This window comes from Barbus barbus, assembly GCF_936440315.1.
Source record: "Barbus barbus genome assembly, chromosome: 47".
NCBI lineage: Eukaryota > Metazoa > Chordata > Actinopteri > Cypriniformes > Cyprinidae > Barbus > Barbus barbus.
The window spans coordinates 18712276-18731801 of record NC_136725.1 but is presented as its reverse complement, the minus strand read 5'-3'; the positions used below and the strand labels follow the sequence as shown (position 1 = coordinate 18731801).

General features: G+C 37.0%; 1 protein-coding gene and 1 long non-coding RNA gene across 2 annotated transcripts in view; both read right to left on the bottom strand.

The window, feature by feature from the left end:
- Positions 1-19526, bottom strand: part of LOC306866153 — a 527798-nt gene that overhangs the window by 446099 nt on the left and 62173 nt on the right. The gene's annotated exons all lie outside the window — the stretch shown is intronic.
- LOC306865352 (glutathione hydrolase 5 proenzyme-like) lies at positions 3911-17526 on the bottom strand. The gene is made up of 12 exons (XM_079409904.1): positions 17296-17526; positions 12845-12972; positions 12469-12564; positions 10961-11156; positions 9413-9570; positions 9150-9296; positions 8920-9053; positions 8340-8521; positions 7535-7626; positions 7337-7443; positions 6115-6225; positions 3911-5941 (listed from the first exon to the last, which is right to left on the bottom strand). Exons 1-12 carry the CDS (start codon positions 17454-17456, stop codon positions 5795-5797), a joined length of 1659 nt encoding a protein of 552 aa, XP_079266030.1. The 5' UTR covers positions 17457-17526; the 3' UTR covers positions 3911-5794.

The following is a 19526-nucleotide window of genomic DNA, read 5'->3' as shown; positions in this document are numbered from 1 at the left end:
GGAGGCAATGGAGATGCTACTTTGAGACCCCAAGGACACTTTCCCCTCATGCTGCTCTGAAACAACCAAGTGCCTCCATCACAGATACAGGCGAATCAGCTCTGGACAATCAAAAAGCTCTGGTAATGTTGATCTCTGCACAAAACACATTCAAATACACTCCCAATGGAAACGCACCATCTTTCTTCAGCTGTTTCTTCCGATAACTCCCGTTCATCAAAATCTCAACAGATCTTGTTACTGCGGAGTGGTATTTATCTCTGCTAATAAACGTGTTGTGATGGCCATTATGAACTTTCTTGTGTGACTTCTGCGCATACTGAGATTTACATCCTGGCAAGAGAACATTTTTGCAAGACTTGGCAGGAACGTCTCAGGGGAGGAAGTTTTAATCAAGCTTCTAATAAGAGCTGAAGCGTGAACAAGAGTCGAAATGCTTGTTTTAATGTCCCACGAGTATGTGGTCCTACCCACAGGCACCGGCCCGACATCAAGCAGAATCATTAATGCTGAAGTTGTGGGGGACAGAGAAAAATCACATAAACAGTCCTTAATTAAACTTTCAAAATTGTACTGGACTAGAAAGTAACTAATAAAATGTATGTGCAGTTTATTCAATTAAAAGAAGAATCCACCCAAAAATAACAGTTTAGTCATTCCAAACCTGTATGGCTTTCTTTCTTTTGTGGAACACAAAGGAAGATATTTTGAAGAATGTTGGTAACCGCAAAGTTTTGGGTGCCATTGACTTTCATAGTCATTTTTGTCCACACAATGGAAGTCAGTGGACCTGAAACCATTTGTTTTCCAGCGTTCTTCAAAATATCTGAATTTTTTCCACAAAAAGAAATGCATACAGGTTTGGCACAACGTGAGGGTGACATAAATAATTTTTGGGTGGAGTATCCCTTCAGTCTAAAAAACTGTATATAATTTTCTATATGGTACATCAAACAATTTTGCCAAAATTCCAAGTATACATTGTACAAAACCATGTCATGAATTATTAGTTGTTATTATTATTCAAACTAAATTATTAAAATGGATTATTAAAATGATTAATCATTACCCTCACCTAAAATGGTAGCTGTAAGGTTGTGCAAGTGGCTGAATAAAAATGGACTCCAAATGCCGGAACTGTTATTACAAGAACTATAACGAATACAATTTCAAAATTGTTTCACTAAATTAAAATATTCTGAATAGCAAAGCTTTTTCTGACTGGTTTGTGAAAATGTAAAAAATGTGCTGCACAATAAGACATTGGAGTGGCATAGTTCATTACTAAACATAATGCATTTAACATGAATTTATTTAACATAATTTCCCCCTCTCATTTACATTAAAATTTTTATTGTAAGTGTAAATCATTCATGTTTTCCCCAGTGTATGCATGTATATACTGTATAAATGTATAAATAAATAAATAAAAGTAATGTGTGCCAAACCAAAAACATGTAATAATGAAATAAAATATGTTATAAACATATACATGTGGACATTGTGGATTTTCTGAAAAATATAAACTGCTGCAAAGGTGCAGAATATGTGCCCTTGAAGTGGTGTACCTGCAGATACTAATTCTTATGCTAACCAGTGCCTGATGCTATTATAGCATCCGGTCGCTAATATCACTTTGGTCAAACATAGCTAACACCAAATAAACTAGTCTGCACTTTTCTAGTTCACAGCCATCCTATGCTAAAATGTCTCCTTTTGTGCGGCCTCTGTGACCTATTTATTTCAGTAACTCACAGTTTTGAGGCCAGACGCAGGATATTTCAGCATCTACGCTCCTGAAAGGAAAGCTGATTTGCACTTTAAACAGAAGTTCAAAGCTTGTCATTATTATAGCGGCTCACCTGTTATTAAAGGTCACGTTGTGAAGTCTGTTTAGATCATGTTTTCATATAGCAAAATCTACGCAAGTGCATAGACATATTTTGAGCACAGTCCCTGCCTCTTCATTTGCCAATATTTTAGCATTGTCTTGTGCTTTTCGGGGGCGTTTGTTCCCGTCGGGTGGCTTTGAGAGCTGTTGGGTTCGTGCTGCTAGGAAAAGGTCAGGCTCTTTCACTGTTCCCGGCCCTCCCATAGGGGCTGACAATAAAGCCCTGTCACGTGGCACTCGTTGCTACAACGGCACCACCATTTAGCCCAGACTTTTAGTCTAATTTTTGAGGTGGAACACAGTTTGAGACTATACAGACTCAGACGGCAGGTTCAGACATTGGTTTGCTAATGATTTTGTGGCGGTTGAAGACAGCTCGTATCTGCTGCATTCGCATCCAGTCAACAAACTGCAAGGTTATGGCAAATAATATTGAGTTTATAGGTTCACCTCATCCTGAATGCAAATTTAGGCAAAATTTTGCAGGCAAAAAAGGTCCATTGTCTATCAACAGTGTAATGATGTATGGTGCGCATGATTTACACAGAAGTCTCTTTCAAACCAAGAAGCTTTCTGAACCTGTAAAAAAATCAATGTGGGGAAATTTGTTTTCAAATTTGTGTGAAAGTCCATATTGTGCTAATTCAAATGACAGTACCTTAACCATACTACACCTTATCAAACTATAGTTGTGATGTCACCTGAGCACATTAACATATGGCAACTCATGTGCTCAACTGGTTTGAGAAATGGGCTTATTTACATTTATTCATTTAACTGACACTTTTATCCAAAGCGACTTACAATTGCTATACATGTCAGAGGTCGCACGCCTCTGGAGCAACTATGGGTTAAGTGTCTTGCTCAGGGACACATTGGTGTCTCACAGTGGATTCGAACCTGGGTCTCTCACACCAAAGGCATGGTGTCTTATCCACTGCGCCATCAACACCCTCTAAAAAATGCTGGGGTAAATACAACCCACCGCAGGGTAAAATATGGATGAACCCAGCGATTGGGTTACTGCTCAGAAGGTTGGGTTAAACATTTAACCCAACTGTTGGTCGAAAACAACCCAGCATGTGTTCTGTCCAATATTTAACCCAGCATTTTTTAGAGTGTATGTATATTTAAATTAGTTATTAAAAGCCATTTTTGTACTTTCATAGACTGAATAAAGGTTAGATGCTATATTGAATGTAACATCAATGAAAACAAGGCTGTGATGGATATAGTTGCAGGTGCTACATGCTTTCTAACTTTAAAAACTGTTTTATGCAACTTTCGGTTACATAACAATAGAATAACATTGTTGTATAATTTATCACAGCCTCTTTTTCAAAATTCCTGTCAAAAATTAAATACAGCGCTACCCTGACTGGGCTATTATGGCTAGACTGGCTGGATTAATACAAATGTATTCATCTGATACTATATGTACATTTGAAAATTACGTTTGTGTAAGCCTGCTTGTGCATTGTTGATAACTGATTTTGTTGAACGCGTACAAAAAAATGATCGACTATATTATGGATGCAGGCCTACATCTTACAGACACGCCACCAAAGCGGCAACATCATCAGTCCAGCGTTTTGAGCGGGTGTTTTGAGCGCCATTGTGAACACGTGCCGTTGGGTCAAAGAAGATGGAAAACGCTCACGAAAAACTAAAATATGACTGTTTTGTGCAAGAAACAACAAAAAGTGAGGTAAGAGTTATTATCTGTGATTAACCCGTGTATAAAGAACAAATTCATCCCTCTGTGTTACCATAGTGGGAGTAGCGTGAATGAGGATCATTTGCATGTTTTAATAATGCATATCTCTTCCCTCCTAGGGAAAGCCGTTTGCATTCAGCTCAGTGTGAACACACATAAAACTGAATTTAATCACATTATGCTTTGTAGACTATAACTTCTCCCGTCTCGTTTGAGCTTGTGCCTGGACGGCGGACAGCGAGGGCTAATGCTCAAACTGAATCATTTTCTTAAATAATAAAAGTCAAATGAAAGACTCATTTAAAGACATTAGAAAGGATTTATTGTGATGTATGAAACAAAAAGATTCGAAATGCACTTCAATGCGATTCCGTTAATGTCATATTCTGTAGTCCTCTGGTGCATCATGGGACATTATGCTGAATATCCATCAACTTCAATGTCTGAACAGCTCCAATAAACAATATAAAAATAATAGAAAAGTATAAAATATTTTTGATTGAAGTTCAACCAACATATGACGCTGTTTATACAAATATTATGTGGAAAAAAAGTGCATATGAAAACTAGAACATATTCACAAGTAATAAAACAATAATTGCTAAAATGATTTCGTAATGCAGTATCTCATTCAGTTTGGTGACATTCACATTTCGATTTTCTTATAAAACAGTTTTTCCCAACATTTACAGTAACAACTTTAAAAATGGAATAGATTCAGTAAAATGCATTTAGAAACACTGACCTCAAGTTAATCGCTATTAGCTTTCATGAAACAGTGCTGGATGATGTTAAGTGCTTCTTTGTATATAATCAGAAAATGGCTATGAAACACACAAATAAAGGAGAAAACTGACAGAGTTGTCTGAAGCTTTATGACAGTGGACTGTTATGACGGTTGAAGTCATGTGACCATGGTGTAGTTCATTTATAGCCTAACTATAATAAGGCGCTTTTGCACTGGAGGAAACTTTTCATAGTTCCTAGAACTATTGGTGGAAGTTCCCACTTTTTGGCATGCTCGCACTGCAGGAACTAGGAACGATTTTAGTTCTAGGACCTCCGTTTGGGGGGGGACTAATTTAGCTCCTACTTCAGAGTGGGGTCTAAAACAGTTCTATAGGAACTACCAGTGATGCAGGTGTACGCTGATTGGCCAAATGCATATTTACTCCATGAACATGGAAAACAGCAATAATGGCATTTACCTGTTGTCTGCAGCATTATTTTCTTTTCTCAGCCTCAATGATAACACTTCAAGTTGTCATAGGAGATTTTGTCAGATTTTCATGCTCTTTCAATCGCGTAAATTGTGTGTTTACATTCCATCTCTGCTATCACGAAAACCCACGACACACAACAAAAACAGCTCCGAACACGTGTCCAATTTTTACCGGATGTTGATATTTGTAAATGGCGTGAATAAAGGCATTGCTGTTGGCCGCTTCAGAGTTCCTGCTGCCAGTGTGAATGCAACCAGCAAAACAGCCTGAGAGGGAAATTGTTTCTCTAGGAACGACCCTGTTGGCTAGTTTCTAGAACTACGTGGTTCGCTAGCGCCTTTATACTTCTGGCGATTGTATTTAGGCTTCAAAATGCATAAAAGTTTATTTGTGAAGATGAACAAAATGTTTAAGAATCATAAGCTTTTGTTGGTCTTATTTCCAGCAATTATCCAAAAGCAAAAAAATCCAATTTGGTTTCTGTCGAGACTTTCTGGGTTGGCCTACAAAAATACATCATCGCTGCAGCACTCTACATCATGTGCAACCACTTGACCCAACCTGAAATTTATAGTCAAAAAAATGTCCTACCAACACAGTTCAGCCTATCAGATAAAATCTACCTTCATTTTATAGTTGAATCTTTCCTAAATTAATGCCAGTGTGGTTTTTGAGATGCAACCCTTCCTCTGTGTGACAACTAGCCCCTGTCTCCCTGAAATACAAAACATATTTACATGCACTCAAATCTTACTGTAACTCTCGTTTGATAGAGTCCAACAAAAGTGGACATGGACGGACAAATACACACCATTTTGCATAATCACCCATATTTGAATTTATGGTGTCTACAGGCGTCGCTGAAAGGGAGCGCTAACCCTTTGTTTCCACCTTCACTTCCTCCCAGGCCTGATGAATCACCACACCAGTCTCTAACAGCTGATGGCGCAAACAGAGGCAGGGTCAGTATCCCGCTGACCCGCCGAGCTTCCTCATGTCAGATATGGCACTGATGCACTGTCCTTCTTTCGAGATGCCATTGACCACATTGAATGGGTACTTGATGTACTTAACGATGTGTCCTATCTTTTGCATGGCATCCATAGAAGACTGAGAAGAAGAAAAGATCAAAATGTTACAACTTAAGTCACTTTTGACTACCTGTTTTATATAATGATGATTATAATCAGTGACCGGGGGCATTTCAAGAGGAGTTAAGAGCAATTACAATCAATAAGGCCACACTGTAATATTAGAGCGGACCTACATTCCAAAGGACTTACCTGGTCGTATCCAGGCTCAAATAGAACATCGTTGTTGGAGTCCACAAATACTATTTTAGCAGCGATAGATTCGTTAAGGTTCATCCCAAACCACAAGTGGTTCATAATGGACTGAAACAGGAAAAGAACAAGGGGATGTTCATTAAAGAGGGTTTGTAAGGTTATTTTCAGCAGGACATCTCTGTACTGCATCTCTGGCATGCTGTCAGCTACCGCATACAAAGGTTTTTAATGCAGACAATTTTATATTTAATGTTTTGATACAAATTTTAATACAACAATTAGACTAAATTAGTTTTTTTACAGCAGGATATCGCTGTACTGCATCTGTGGCATGCTGTTGACTACCCCAGAAAATCATTTGTAATGCATATTTCAGTGCATATACTGTATGAAATGTGTTTATAGACTGTAAATGAGAGTGGAATGAGAATGAGGTGGAGCAAATTATTATATTTTGCTAAAATATTACAAAACCATTTTTAGATTGTAAGACCATGGACATGTAATTTTATGGTGGAAAATAAAATACAATCATAATAACAGTTTAAAATAGTTGATTAAAATCCCAAGAATAGGCTAACAATTAAACTAAATTAGGTTCTTTTCAACAGGATATTTCTGTACTGCATCTGTCGGATGCTGTCAGCAACCGCAGACAATCATTTTAGAACACATATGAAATTTGTTTATAGAATGTAAATGGAGGACTAAGACAATTTTATAGCTCAAGTAACTTTTTTACGGGAAAATATGTGACCCTGGACCACAAAACCAGTCTTAAGTTGCTGGGGTATATTTGTAGCAATAGCCAAAAATACATTGTATGGGTCAAAATGATAGATTTTCCTTTTATGCCAAAAATCATTCCATGATTTAATGTTCCATGAAGATATTTAGTAAATTTCCTACTGTAACTATATCAAAACCTAATTTTTGATTACTAATATACATTGCTAAGAACTTCATTTGGACAGATTCCAGATTTTCAAATAGTTGTATCTCAACCAAATATTGTCCTATCATAACAATCACACATCAATGGAAAGCTTATTTTTTCAGCTTTCAGATGATGTATAAATCTCAGTTTTGAAAATTGACCCTTATGACTGGTTTTGTGGTCCATCATCAAATATATGCAAGTGCTTTAACAAAAATATGATTTTAAAGTCAATACTGACTGTATTCTGATGATTTTGGGAGAAAATGCAGTTTGACTCACCAGGGCCATGGCTGTGGTGATATAACTTCCTCCTGATCCACCAATCACTACAGTCTTCTCCTGGGACTGCAGGATGGTAGGAGCCATGGAGGAGGGAGGTTGCTCCCCTGGAGAGAAAAAAACAAACAGACAATATGGTGACAAGAAGTTTCAAGACATGCAAAATGTCAGAAGATATATTTGGTGAAGGATCTTCACCTGGTTTGACAGAATCTGCTCGGCCGCAGAAGTCAGCTAGCTCGTTGTTGAGGATGATACCCGTTTTAGGAGAGAAAACAGTTGACCCAAACCTGAAGACATAAGATTTAAAAATAGTACTTTTCATAAATATTAGAGGATTTATTATTTCATTGATAATATTACTGAATTTGTAATATTCTTATTAATAATATTGTTTATTTGTAAAAACAAAACTTTTTGCAAAACACAACACACAATTCTCTATGTAACACACAAAAATCTAACAGGAATTAATATTAATAATAAATTAATAATAGTGGTTGCATGTGTTTGCTTTTGATATGTGCTTGAGATATTTTGAATGCAGTGCATTATTTTGCAAGAGATGTGGGGCATTTTGCATTTTGCTGTTCTTGGATTTGTGTGTAAAGTTTTGAAAAAAGAGGCAAAGTTTGTAAGCAGTTGAAAAAACTTTAATAATTTGAATTAAAATTATAATTAGCACTCAATACGTTATTATTGCATACTGTTTTATAATGTACTACAGTATACTGAGGTACAGATAATTGCAGCTATTTGCAATAAGTAGTATATATAGCAGAAAATCCTGATGTTTTAACAGAATCTACTTAATGTAAATAGCATATCGCTAAGAAAATCCTGCTATAGTGTAAATAGCATCTAATTGCTCTATTGCTATTACATTTAGTGCAAATAGCCACTGCTTATATAAAAGGTGCGTGTGTGTATTCACATACTATCCCTTTAAATCTTGAAACACAATTAGGATCTCTGCTGAGCATGTGCTGTAAATGTGTCTCACATGTGGTTGATGGTGCTGGTGACTGACACAGCAGTGCCATCTTCTGCCAACACTGAAACATGTGTGGTGCCAAAGCGGTCGACTGACGGCGTGATGTTGTAGTAAGAAGTGTTGTGCGTGGAGCCGTCAGTGATCAAAGCCCTGATACGCTCAATGAACTTCTCGTCTTTGATGTACTCCATCTGCATTCACAGGGCACAAGAAAAACATGAATAAATCAAGTATACTTGCCAGACAAATTAATTCAGTTTAGTCTAATCATTTTTTTTTTGTTTGTTTTTCCAGGCATGTAATTATTAATGAAGTTTCTAAATGAAATCAAATCTCTTTGAATGCATGCTTCGTTAACAAATAATTTGATTTAATTTCAAACATGAATTGCTTGCATTTGTGTGGCCTTCATGAGAAATAACATCCGGCCTTTCATAGTATTTACTCAACCCTGCACTTGACATCTGGTGATATTATGCTTACTACTGCCAAAAATAGCAAATATAAGTAGCCTAAGTGAAGCACATTAAATACTCTGCTGTTGCGTAACCCCAGCACCACAGTATGTTAAACGAAGCTGTATCCTTACATTTTTTCTGGAGCCGAAGTTGGGGTCTTTGAGGTTGTGCTTTTGTCCGTTTGCAAACTTAACCGCCTCAAGGAACCGATGCAAATTCAAGGTTTTCTGGTCCCCTTGGTTAGAGGCTGGAGAAAGCCTGAATCCTGAGGAAATGAAAGGGAGGTTTAATATTTATAAGTAAGAACTGCTTCAGTATAGCAGGGAAAGTTGAAAGTCTTTCTTTTGTGATCTACTCCTACCATGCATTAGTTTGAGGATAAAGCTGAGTATTGCTCCCCCTGCTGGTGGAGGAGGGAAGTGCATCGTGTAATCACCAAGTTGGACTGACCAGGAGTCATTGACTCGGACCTGAAAAGTCTTCAGATCTTCTAATGATAAGATTCCATCTGGAAAAACCAAAAGTAAACTGTGTAAACAAGCACACCTGCCAAAAAAACTATTTCGAAAGCACTACATCTGTTCCGATTACAGCGACTGCTGTTTATATACAAACAGGTCATACTTCTCTCTTCGACATCCTGTATCAAGTCCCTGGCAATTTTTCCAGTGTAAAAGGCATCAGCTCCTTCTTTAGAAATCGTTTCCATGGTTTCTGCTAACTGAGGGAACCTGAGGGTGTCCCTTGGGCTAAGAGCTGTCTTGTCCTTGTAGAACAGTTCACTGTACAAAGAAATAAGCTTACAAAACCAGACAGAAAGCAACTCCAGTAACATAAGCCAGCCAGGTGTAACAAAATGTGATGAAACTTCCCAAGAACAGGTGTGGGTCATATTTCACCCCAAAACAGTAACAAGGAAAAAATGAATAAACTTAAACCATCATGGTATTTCTTGTAATGCCAATATTACCGAATAAAATGCTGTAATTTCATCGAGATGTATAATAATATAATATTTATATAATAATGCTCTCCAAAGCTGCATTAATTTGAGCAAAAACACAGTCCTAAAACGACACAGTTTTAAAGTGTCCAGTACTTTAAAATTTTAAAATAACTGCATTATTATAAATGCATAATATTTATTCCTGAGATAGCAATGATGCATTTTGTGGCGTTTAAAATTCTTGTTTAAAAACAATATTTTCCAGAATTATTTCTGACCCTAGACCACAAAACTAGTCATAAAGATCGATTTTTGGAAATTAAGATTTATCCATTTACATTTATCTGACGCTTTTATCCAAAGCGACTTACAACTGCTATATATGTCAGAGGTCGCACGCCTCTGGAGCAACTAGGGGTTAAGTGTCTTGCTCAGGGACACATTGGTGTCTCACAGTGGATTCGAACCCGAGTCTCTCACACCAAAGGCATGTGTCTTATCCACTGCGCCATCACCACCACCACATTTACCCATATAAATAAGCTTTCCATTGATGTATGGTTGGTTAGGATCGGACAATGTTTGGCCGAGATACAACTATTTAAAAATCTGCAATCTAAGGGTGAAAAAATATCGAAATATTGAGAAAATCTTCTTTGATGTTGTCCAAATGAAGTCCTTAGCAATGCATATTATTGATAGAAAATTATTAAATTTGATATTTACGGTAAGAAATTTACAAAATATCTTCATGGAACATGATCTTTACTTATCCTTATGATCTTTATATATCCTAATGATTTTTGTCATAAAAGGAAAATTTATCATTTTGACCTTGAATATTTGGCCATTGATAGCTACAAATATACCTGTGCTAATTATGACTGGTTTTGTGGTCCAGGGACACGTTTGATAAATACAAAGTTATGTAGCAAATTATGTTTTACAATAGACAAAAATGGTATTTAATGGAAAACTGGAGATAGACTCAATGTTGCTTTGATTCATGCAGCAGAAAGTTTCTTATTGCACAACAATGAATGAGGTCTTATATTTCTTGCGGTTTGCCTGCAGCTAAGTCATAACCTACTTCTTTGACATTGATCGTTAAGAATGCTCAGGTTCATCATACTTGTGCCCTTAAATAAACTATTACATTGAGATATCAGTCATAACAATAGTGTACATGATAGTGTGTTTGTGTTTGTGTGGAGAAGATACATTACCAGATTTCAGTGCCATTCATCAGCTTTTTAATTAAATCTTTCTGCAAGAAAGAAGCGAGGTAGGCTGGCATGGGGAAGCCCTCTCGTGCCAGCTGGATGGAGGGCTCGAATAGTTTGGCCCAGGGCAGCTTTCCATACAACTGATGAGCTTTTTCATAGCCGCGGAGTTCTCCTGGTACACCTATCCAGTGACTTCCTGTTAGACGCGTGAACAGATAAAGCATAAAATAGAGTACAATATTGTTCAAAAGTTCTGATTTGCATCACAGGAATAAAATAGGCATACATTTAAAATATATTCAAACAGAAAAGCTCTTTTAAATTGTAATAATATTACACTTTATTACTGTTTTTACAGAATTTTTGATCAAATAAATGCATTGACAATATTGTATGCATTACACATTTTGATAAAATACATTTAAACTTGATTTTTTAATTTTCTGAAGATCAATTATAGGATTCTGTGCGTGTTTGCCAGGGTGTTCTTAGGCTGTTAGTTATATAACAAAGTTTAATATTAGGGTTGGACATCTATTTAAATGCCTAATCTTAAGTATGAACAATAAGGAAAGGCAAATTTAAAGTCTTGAGTAATACTGGTCTAAACCAAAAAAAAAGAAAAGCCCTTTTAAAGCAACACTGTACACTCCCAAATCAGATTATTTCTATTTTTGGAAAGCTTTCGATTTGTTTTCAGTGGACATTTTTGCAGTACAAAGAACAACACAGTGAGTTTCGTTCTTATCCAAGTTACATAAACTTCTGCTTTTGGGAAAAAAACTAATCTCTTATATTTGGGAAGTACACATTTTACAGAAAACCAGTCATAATTAGAGTTGCATTTATATGCATGAACTAGCGTGTGAACATTTAGGCTACTACACAATATTTGTCAACAGTAGAATTGAGCTGAGTCTGGCATTATGGGAAAATGATGCATAATTCCCCTTAAGAAAGAATTCCCCTGTCCTATGCACAATGTCCCATTGTCCTCCATGCCATATTTCCAAATGGCATGTTTATGAAAAAAAAATGTCATCGTTTACTCATGCCACTTATTTTCCTTCTTCCATGAGACACAAAAGCTGAATGTCCAGACTTGGTTTTCACACAATAAAACTGAATGGTGAAACTGAAAATCACCCGTTTGACATAGGGCGGTCGTGGCCTAACGGATAGAGAGTTGGACTTGTAACCTGAAGGTTGTGGGTTTGAGTCTCAGGTTGAGACCATTGAGCAAGGCACCGAACTCCCAACTGCTCCCCGGGTGCCGCAGCATTGGCTGTCCACTGCTCCGGGTGTATGTTCACTACTAAGTGTGTGCACACTTGGATGGGTTAAATGCAGAGCACAAATTCCGAGTATGGATCACCATACTTGGCCACACACCACTTCCCTTTCCTAGGTTGAATACATGATGTAAATGTTGGGTGATTTTAAATTCAAGTCTAAATGAGAGGCCAGTGAGGGATAATTTACCCTGCTTTCATGTGGAAAAGCTTTACCTGTAGAAAATGAAAAGGTTTTCGGGCACTTATTCAGCAGATCCGCTTGGACACCTTTTGGGACTGTTTCTCTTGCGCTGATGATTTTCACTTTGCCTTGAAAAACAGAGGACTCCGTAAACTGATGGAGATTTTATTTTTTCTAAACAGCATTCCTTATTTATGTCATGTACATTTTTCTTTGTCTCTTTAAAGAACACTGTTTAAACAATAAACTAACAGGTCAGTCCACCTTTCCATAAAATTTCTAGAGAAACTCGATGAATGTTGGTTTGAAAGACTTATCACCTCAATCACAAGACCAAAACAACTATAATATGCTAATTTACATTTAACTATATAGTGCTTTTTACGCAACTACAATACATAGACATACCTGTTTTGTCCATAATGGTAAAGATGGCCCCTCCACCCAAACCCATGCTCTGTGGGTTGACCAAACTAGTGCAGAGCAGAGCTGCGATGGCGGCGTCCACCGCTGAGCCCCCCTCACAGAGCATGTCCCTGCGAACAGAACACATGTCTCATAAATTTAGCATTGTGTTACAGCAATATTCTGAATACATAAAGTTCAAATGGCTAAATCTGCAACTTGCAAGAATGAAAATCATGTGTATTTTTAATGAGCATAAATTAAATTCTGTTCAACAAATACACTTGACTATTCAAGTTATAATTTTTAGCATTAAAGTACTGAGAATAATTATTTTTTTGTATTTCAGTAATGAGAGTATAAGAGGAAATTAGCTTTAATGTCAATGTAAAAATGCTAACTTTTATGATTAGATGTTATACAAAATACTTGAACCTTTGAAAAATGTAATATTTGTGAGTCTAAAAATGATCTCTGCATTCAAGTGCTACAACAGTGTTAGAAACACGGTGCTTTGGGGTATGTGACACATTCACAAACACATTTGCTGTGGATAAATCACGTTTGCGTCAATATGAAAATTGAGAATCTTGAGGCAAGTCTGAGCCAGAGGAGAAGTGATACCCGAGAGCACATTGAACCTTGAGTTTCTGCCTTCACACGCACACACGCACGTACGCACACAAAATCAGCAGAATTCTGAAAAATCTTGCTTTCTAGAAGATACGTTTTTGCGCTCTCGTTTTTTTTAACACTGGATAGTTCTCTTCACGCAGCTGTGATTTTGGGATAATAGGGTAATACACCACAAGGATGATCTCAAATGTCTGATTTCACAGGATGTCCTGAACTGATAAAAAGAAATGTGAGATCTTTCAATGGCAGGGATGGAATAAATCAAACATCTGAAACGTAAAAAAAAACTTTGTAGAATACCACAGTCTTTATATCAGTGTTAAGTGATATGACAATGACCATCAATCACATAATGATGTATCACTCATATTGACGATAATGAATAGTCCTCGAAAGCATATCAGATTGCGATGGTATGTGCATTTATGAAGTCAACAATGCCGTTAGGACGACAACAATTCAGTATTTGTTGTTAAATCTGAAAATTGAGATTAAAGATTAGATCAGTGTTACAGTGTGAAGCGCTAATGTTATACAGCTACTTTTACAACAAGAAAAGTCAAGAAAGGACATTCTCATAGGAAAAACATAAAATTTCCCTTTAATATTTCAATTATCTTTACTAGATAGCAAAGAGAACAAATGGAGAGCAAATTCCATTCTTACAAATGCCAGTTAGCCTTGTTGCTCCAGTCCCTGTTCCTCCTTATAAAAACGTAACCGTAGTTTGCTTATTTAAGTCTACATTAACAAACCATGCTTTGAACCATGAGAAGGTCGAGAGCTGTAGTCCCAACCAGTGTTGGGGGGTTCCTTAATCAGATTACGTGAGTTCCTTAATCAGATGAGTTTAAGTAACTATAGTTAAGTAATGCATTACTTTTTGAGTTAGGAGATATCAGAGTTACTTTGTTTTCCCATGCATCTCTCCTGTCCCCATGTTGAGAGAAATCAGGAGTAATTCAGAGGCGTTGTGCATGCTGTGTGCTAGAGGGCTGCATTGGGATTGGGACCCAACGCAAATCTCGCGGGAGCGGGCGGTTTGAACTTTGCTGCGGGCGGGAATGGGCGGCTAAAAAAAAAACACTGCGGGATCGGGAGGCAGCCTAGCGACATGATGTCATTGTCAACAAAATCAAAGTACTTGAAGTCTAAAGAAACGCGCGGTAGCCTAAGCGTTTTAGATGTCCCCGATAGCCCAGGCTATATTCATCTTCCCTACCAGTGCGTCAGAATACATGCAGGTCATGGAAAGAAACAAACACGAATCTCTTTAATAATAGCAATACAATACGTTTTTTTTTTTTCCTGCGGGACGGGAGAAGACACAAAATCAATGCATCTCTATTATCGTGCGGGAATAAATTCTCAGAGTTTTGCGGGTGCGGGCGGGAGTGGACATACATATTGCGGGAGCGGGTGGGAGTGTAACACACACGTTGCGGGAGCGGGCGGTAATGGTCAGAAATTCGGCGGGCGCGGGCGGGAGCGGGATGAAGAAAACAGTCCCGCGCAGGGCTCTACTGTGTGCTTATTTCTAGACTAAATATGAAGAGTTCATTTGCAAAAACAGATAACTTTTTTTTTTTTCTTTTCAAAAATCATGTTTTTTAGTATGTTTTGTGTTAGTTAGCTGTGTTTTTTAGCTATGTTTTTTTAACTTAATCAAAATATCCCAACTGCAGTTTGATTGAGATTAATTGGAATGCACAATGAAAAAAACATGATTTTTGAGATTTTTCTGTTTTTGCAAATGAACTCTTCATATGAAAATGTATTTACTCATCTCACCTGCACAAAAACAACATGATAAATAAGACAAATATCATTATTATCATGGGTTGAGGTGTACAAAAGGCGCACGAAGAAGAAGAAGAATTCAAACAGTCTTTTATAAATCCACAGAAGGCACACGCACAACACAGCATACACATTAACACTGGACGAAGACTAACATAATTGACTAGACTTAAGTACTAAAGTAAATGAGGATAATTACAAGACACGCCTGAACCAAATGACAAGCACATGAGGGAGAAAACACAACAAAACAGGTCCATATATCTGACAATTATGTATTTAATCCCATTTTATTAACCAGTGTCTTAACTGACCTTCGATAATCCAATTCAACCACACGAAGCAAAAATAAATAAATTTATGGTATTGCTGAATAGTGTTGAACTTTCTTCTACTGCTTCATATTCTTCACGCAATTTGTTTGAGTTGCGACCTCTGCTGTACAGACAGGAATTTACATTTCCTTCAGCCTGAGGCGTATTCATTTCACTTTTGGTGTAAAAGCACCTTTACATTTGTAAAAGAATAACTTTTTTTATGTTAAAACAAACAAGCAAGCCCTGCCAAGATTTAAAAAGTAACTCAAATGTAACAATGCATAAAAAGTAACTAAGTAACATAATTAGTGACTATTTTAGGGAGTGTCACAATATTGTAATGCATTACTTTTAAAAGTAACTTCCCCCAACACTGGTCCCAACAACGTTAAGTTTGTGATGCTGTTTGTGAATGTTCATTTGAACTATGCTTTCGGGAAACAATAAATCGTTGAACTATATTGGTAACAACAACTTGCAACCATATACAGTATAGTTGGCTAACAATGATTTTTTGGGAAACACTCCACTGATCTGGTGAGACCATCACAACTCCAGGTTAAAAAAACTCTTTTTCATCTTCTCTTATTTATATATATATATATATTATGGACCATATATACATATATGGTCTGAATGAGCCACCAAAACGTATTTACTTTATCCCTGTAGGGGTTGAATACTGATGAACAGCATTCATTAAGATGTGTCAATCAATGCCAGACACAAAAAAGGAAAGCGAGAAACAACCTCTGTTAGATGATGTGCCAGACTCTGGGTAAAGACAGTGTCTGTGGAGACGCAATGTTCTTTACTTCTTTAACATTCAGATGTTGTTTTGTTTGACAAAATGTGAGTCGAATTCCAAGCATCACATGACATTATTCTAAAAGAGGACAAATACCTCCTCTATCCAGGATATGCCTGGAAACCGTACTAACTCCTCTCTCTAGCCTTTTAGAGCAGGTTAAATTTGACCCCAGATGAAACACCAAAGCCAAGTTTTTTGAAATGCAGTCATAAAAGACTTCACACATTGAACAAGGAAACACTCTGTATACGTTTGGCACAAACTGCAGGAAACGTGGACGAGAGACAAAAATTTTACTAATCTAAGAGCATGTTGATCCAGTTTTGACTGGCAGGAGGTCTTGGCTGCCACTAATGCCATGGCTCTTGTCAGTTTTATGAGTGCTCAGAACAAAAGATCTTGGTTTTGTGTGCAGCATCACTTAGAGGGTTTAAATGGTTGCTGAAAATATTTAACACACAATGTCAACAAGATTGTATGTACACAATAGTATGGCCAGACCCATTCCACATTCAACTTTTTGGTAATTTTTTCATAATTCTAGTCATTCTAAATCTATAAGATCCATCAGTACAAGTGTGTCACCATATGTTCAGCGCTGCATTATCTAATCTCTTAAACTGATTATGTCTCTACATTGTTTTTGCTCCTTGTTGTTTGAAATAATAGCATTAGGCTACGTCTTCATATAAAACACTCTATATTTAAAACCAACAGCTTATTAAAAACTATTCCTGTGGCCTATGTTGCAGCTACTGACATGCAATTGAACTCTCTGAACTTGTACTGCAGCTGTATTGCATTGAACTGAAAGTCAGTGTAGCGTCGATGTAATGTTTTCAATGCCTAAGAGTCGGATCTTAATTCGCATAACGCCCACGTCTTCTTACCTGCCGATGTCGGAGCACCTGGAAGAGTCCGCAGAAACAGCAGCGTGCGTAAACGCGCATCTCTGTTTGGTGGTTAAAATGATGCAAATGCAGATAATGGCAACACAGCACACTAAAGCGAGTATGCAGAAGCAGCAGCGTCTCGACTGAGATTTGGCCATGCTCTGTTCAGCGCGCGTTCAGCAGGTAGAATGAGACGCGCGCGCTGCTCACTGACTTTTGAGTGTCGGGGCGGAGTGGAGGCGCGCGACTGAGTGACAAACTAGATGGTTGTTTAACTTCATAAATTTACTTGGGGGAGTACAAGTAACTGTACAGTGAAGTCAGTGTGAACACGAAAAAAGAACACGAAATGATATTCGAAGGAATCCATGAAATAAGTCAGGAGAAAAGTGAGTAACTGTACTGTGACTTTTATGAAGCCCCTCGCCCCTTGCTGTTGTAAAACGGCGTCTACTGAAATCTTATTTTAAAAAGTTCTATAAATGTTCACATTTATTATGTTTAATTATTCAGGTGAGAAAAAAACAGCAATTCTTCCGCCAATCAATAGGCTATTTATTGTTCGTTACGACTTCCTGCGCGTTTATCAGTTTAGAATTTATAGTCAGAACAATATTTTTTTTTTTTTTTTTACATTTACACCATAGTAGTAAAAAGTCAAATTTTAGAAGAAACAGCAGTAGCTACAGAAGTTGACATCTAAAAAAATATAGGCCTACATAGCCTATTTCAGAGGTTGTGTGCATTAGTTGCCTTATACTATTAGTTCAAAGACATCAGATTTTGCTTGATGTCTGCAGGTTTAGGGCTCAGAGAGACTCTTTTACTCGAGCTCTGATAGACTGCTATTAGTCTCAGACTCAGACATCACGTCCACAGTAAGGGAACGTTGGCCATCAGTCTGAAGGTCTGGCAGAAAATGCATAAAAAGGAGGAGATGGGGAGGAGGAGGGAAAATGAACTGGAAGATAGATGAATGTATTCCTCCCGAAATTACGTTAATAACTTCACTTGCATTGAATTCTTTGTATATTTTTACTTTATTAATTAATTTATTTAGTCCTCTTTGTTGATTTCAGCTTTTGATTTTCGTCTGTACCATCCAACCAACTTGTAATTCATTAGCCTAACAAAAGTGAATGTCTTTTGCCCTCAAGGCGGTTAGTTTATATTTGCACCGAACTTGATTATCACAGTTTTGTTCCAGTAGAGATATTTAACAAAGAATGAAAAGTAACAGCACTTTGCTACCTCAAACTTTAAAAAAGTAAATTAATAGCCTAAGTTACATGATAAGCTATCTTGATTATCTCAATTATGGAAGTTTGATTCCTGAGAAAGACTCCCTTAATCTTGTATTCATCTCTCCTAGAATTTCATATCAATGCTTTCTCATACTGCACTCATATTTGGCAAGAAGAATCTGTGAACTCACTTCAGTCAACTCATCACCATCTACTTATCATCTATCATGAATGTGTTGTTAGGTGAGTTTAACATTTAAAGTTGTTAGGTGAGTTTGATCACATGAGGGGAAAAAACTAAAATATTGGCAAGAGACAATGTCACATTCCACAAGGACAGAAGTTGATCGAAGGCACACTGAATCTAATGAACCGAGAGAGTGTTTTTTTCTTTTACTTATTTACTGTAAATTTGTTTTTTTTTGTTGTTTTTTTCACAGCTGGCTCTTCTTCAAATTAACTCAACACAGCTGCCTTCCTGTCACTTCCTTGGAAGCTCTTTAAGTCAGAAGCATCATAAAACTGATTAAATGTGTCTTTATGTCCATTTCTCAAGAAAATGATTATGTTGAGCGTTTACATTGTGTGAACTTCTTTCTTACCATACAGAGGAAAACAAGATATTTTCCAAAGCAAAATATTTCCTCATCCATATATAGGCCTACCTGAAGAAACAAATAAGGTACAGACAGTTTTCTTTGTAATTGATTAGATACATTTCAGTAAAAATGATTTGCATAATATTGTGTTCAATAAAGAACTCTATTCTTAAACTTTTAAAGGAATAGTTCACCCAAAATTAAAATTTGCTGAAAATGTATACTCGTCCTCAAGGCTATCCAAGATGGAGATGAGTTTGTTCCTATTTCTAAAGCAATATTATGGATAGAGGACTTGCGTTTTAGCTGGAAACAATGATTTGAAGTTAAAAACACCTTAATGATGGATGTGCATCTCTTCATGTCGTAAGATTTTAACTGATGG

Bases quoted from the DNA above. Each gene is read 5' to 3' on its own strand.
- LOC306865352 (XM_079409904.1), bottom strand. From the start codon at position 17,456: ATGGCCAAATCTCAGTCGAGACGCTGCTGCTTCTGCATACTCGCTTTA. The intron at 9,054-9,149 runs GTAGGAGTAGAT...TCATTTCCTCAG, and splicing joins TATCCTCAAACTAATGCATG to GATTCAGGCTTTCTCCAGCC. The intron at 6,226-7,336 runs GTGAGTCAAACT...TTCCTGTTTCAG, and splicing joins TCACCACAGCCATGGCCCTG to TCCATTATGAACCACTTGTG.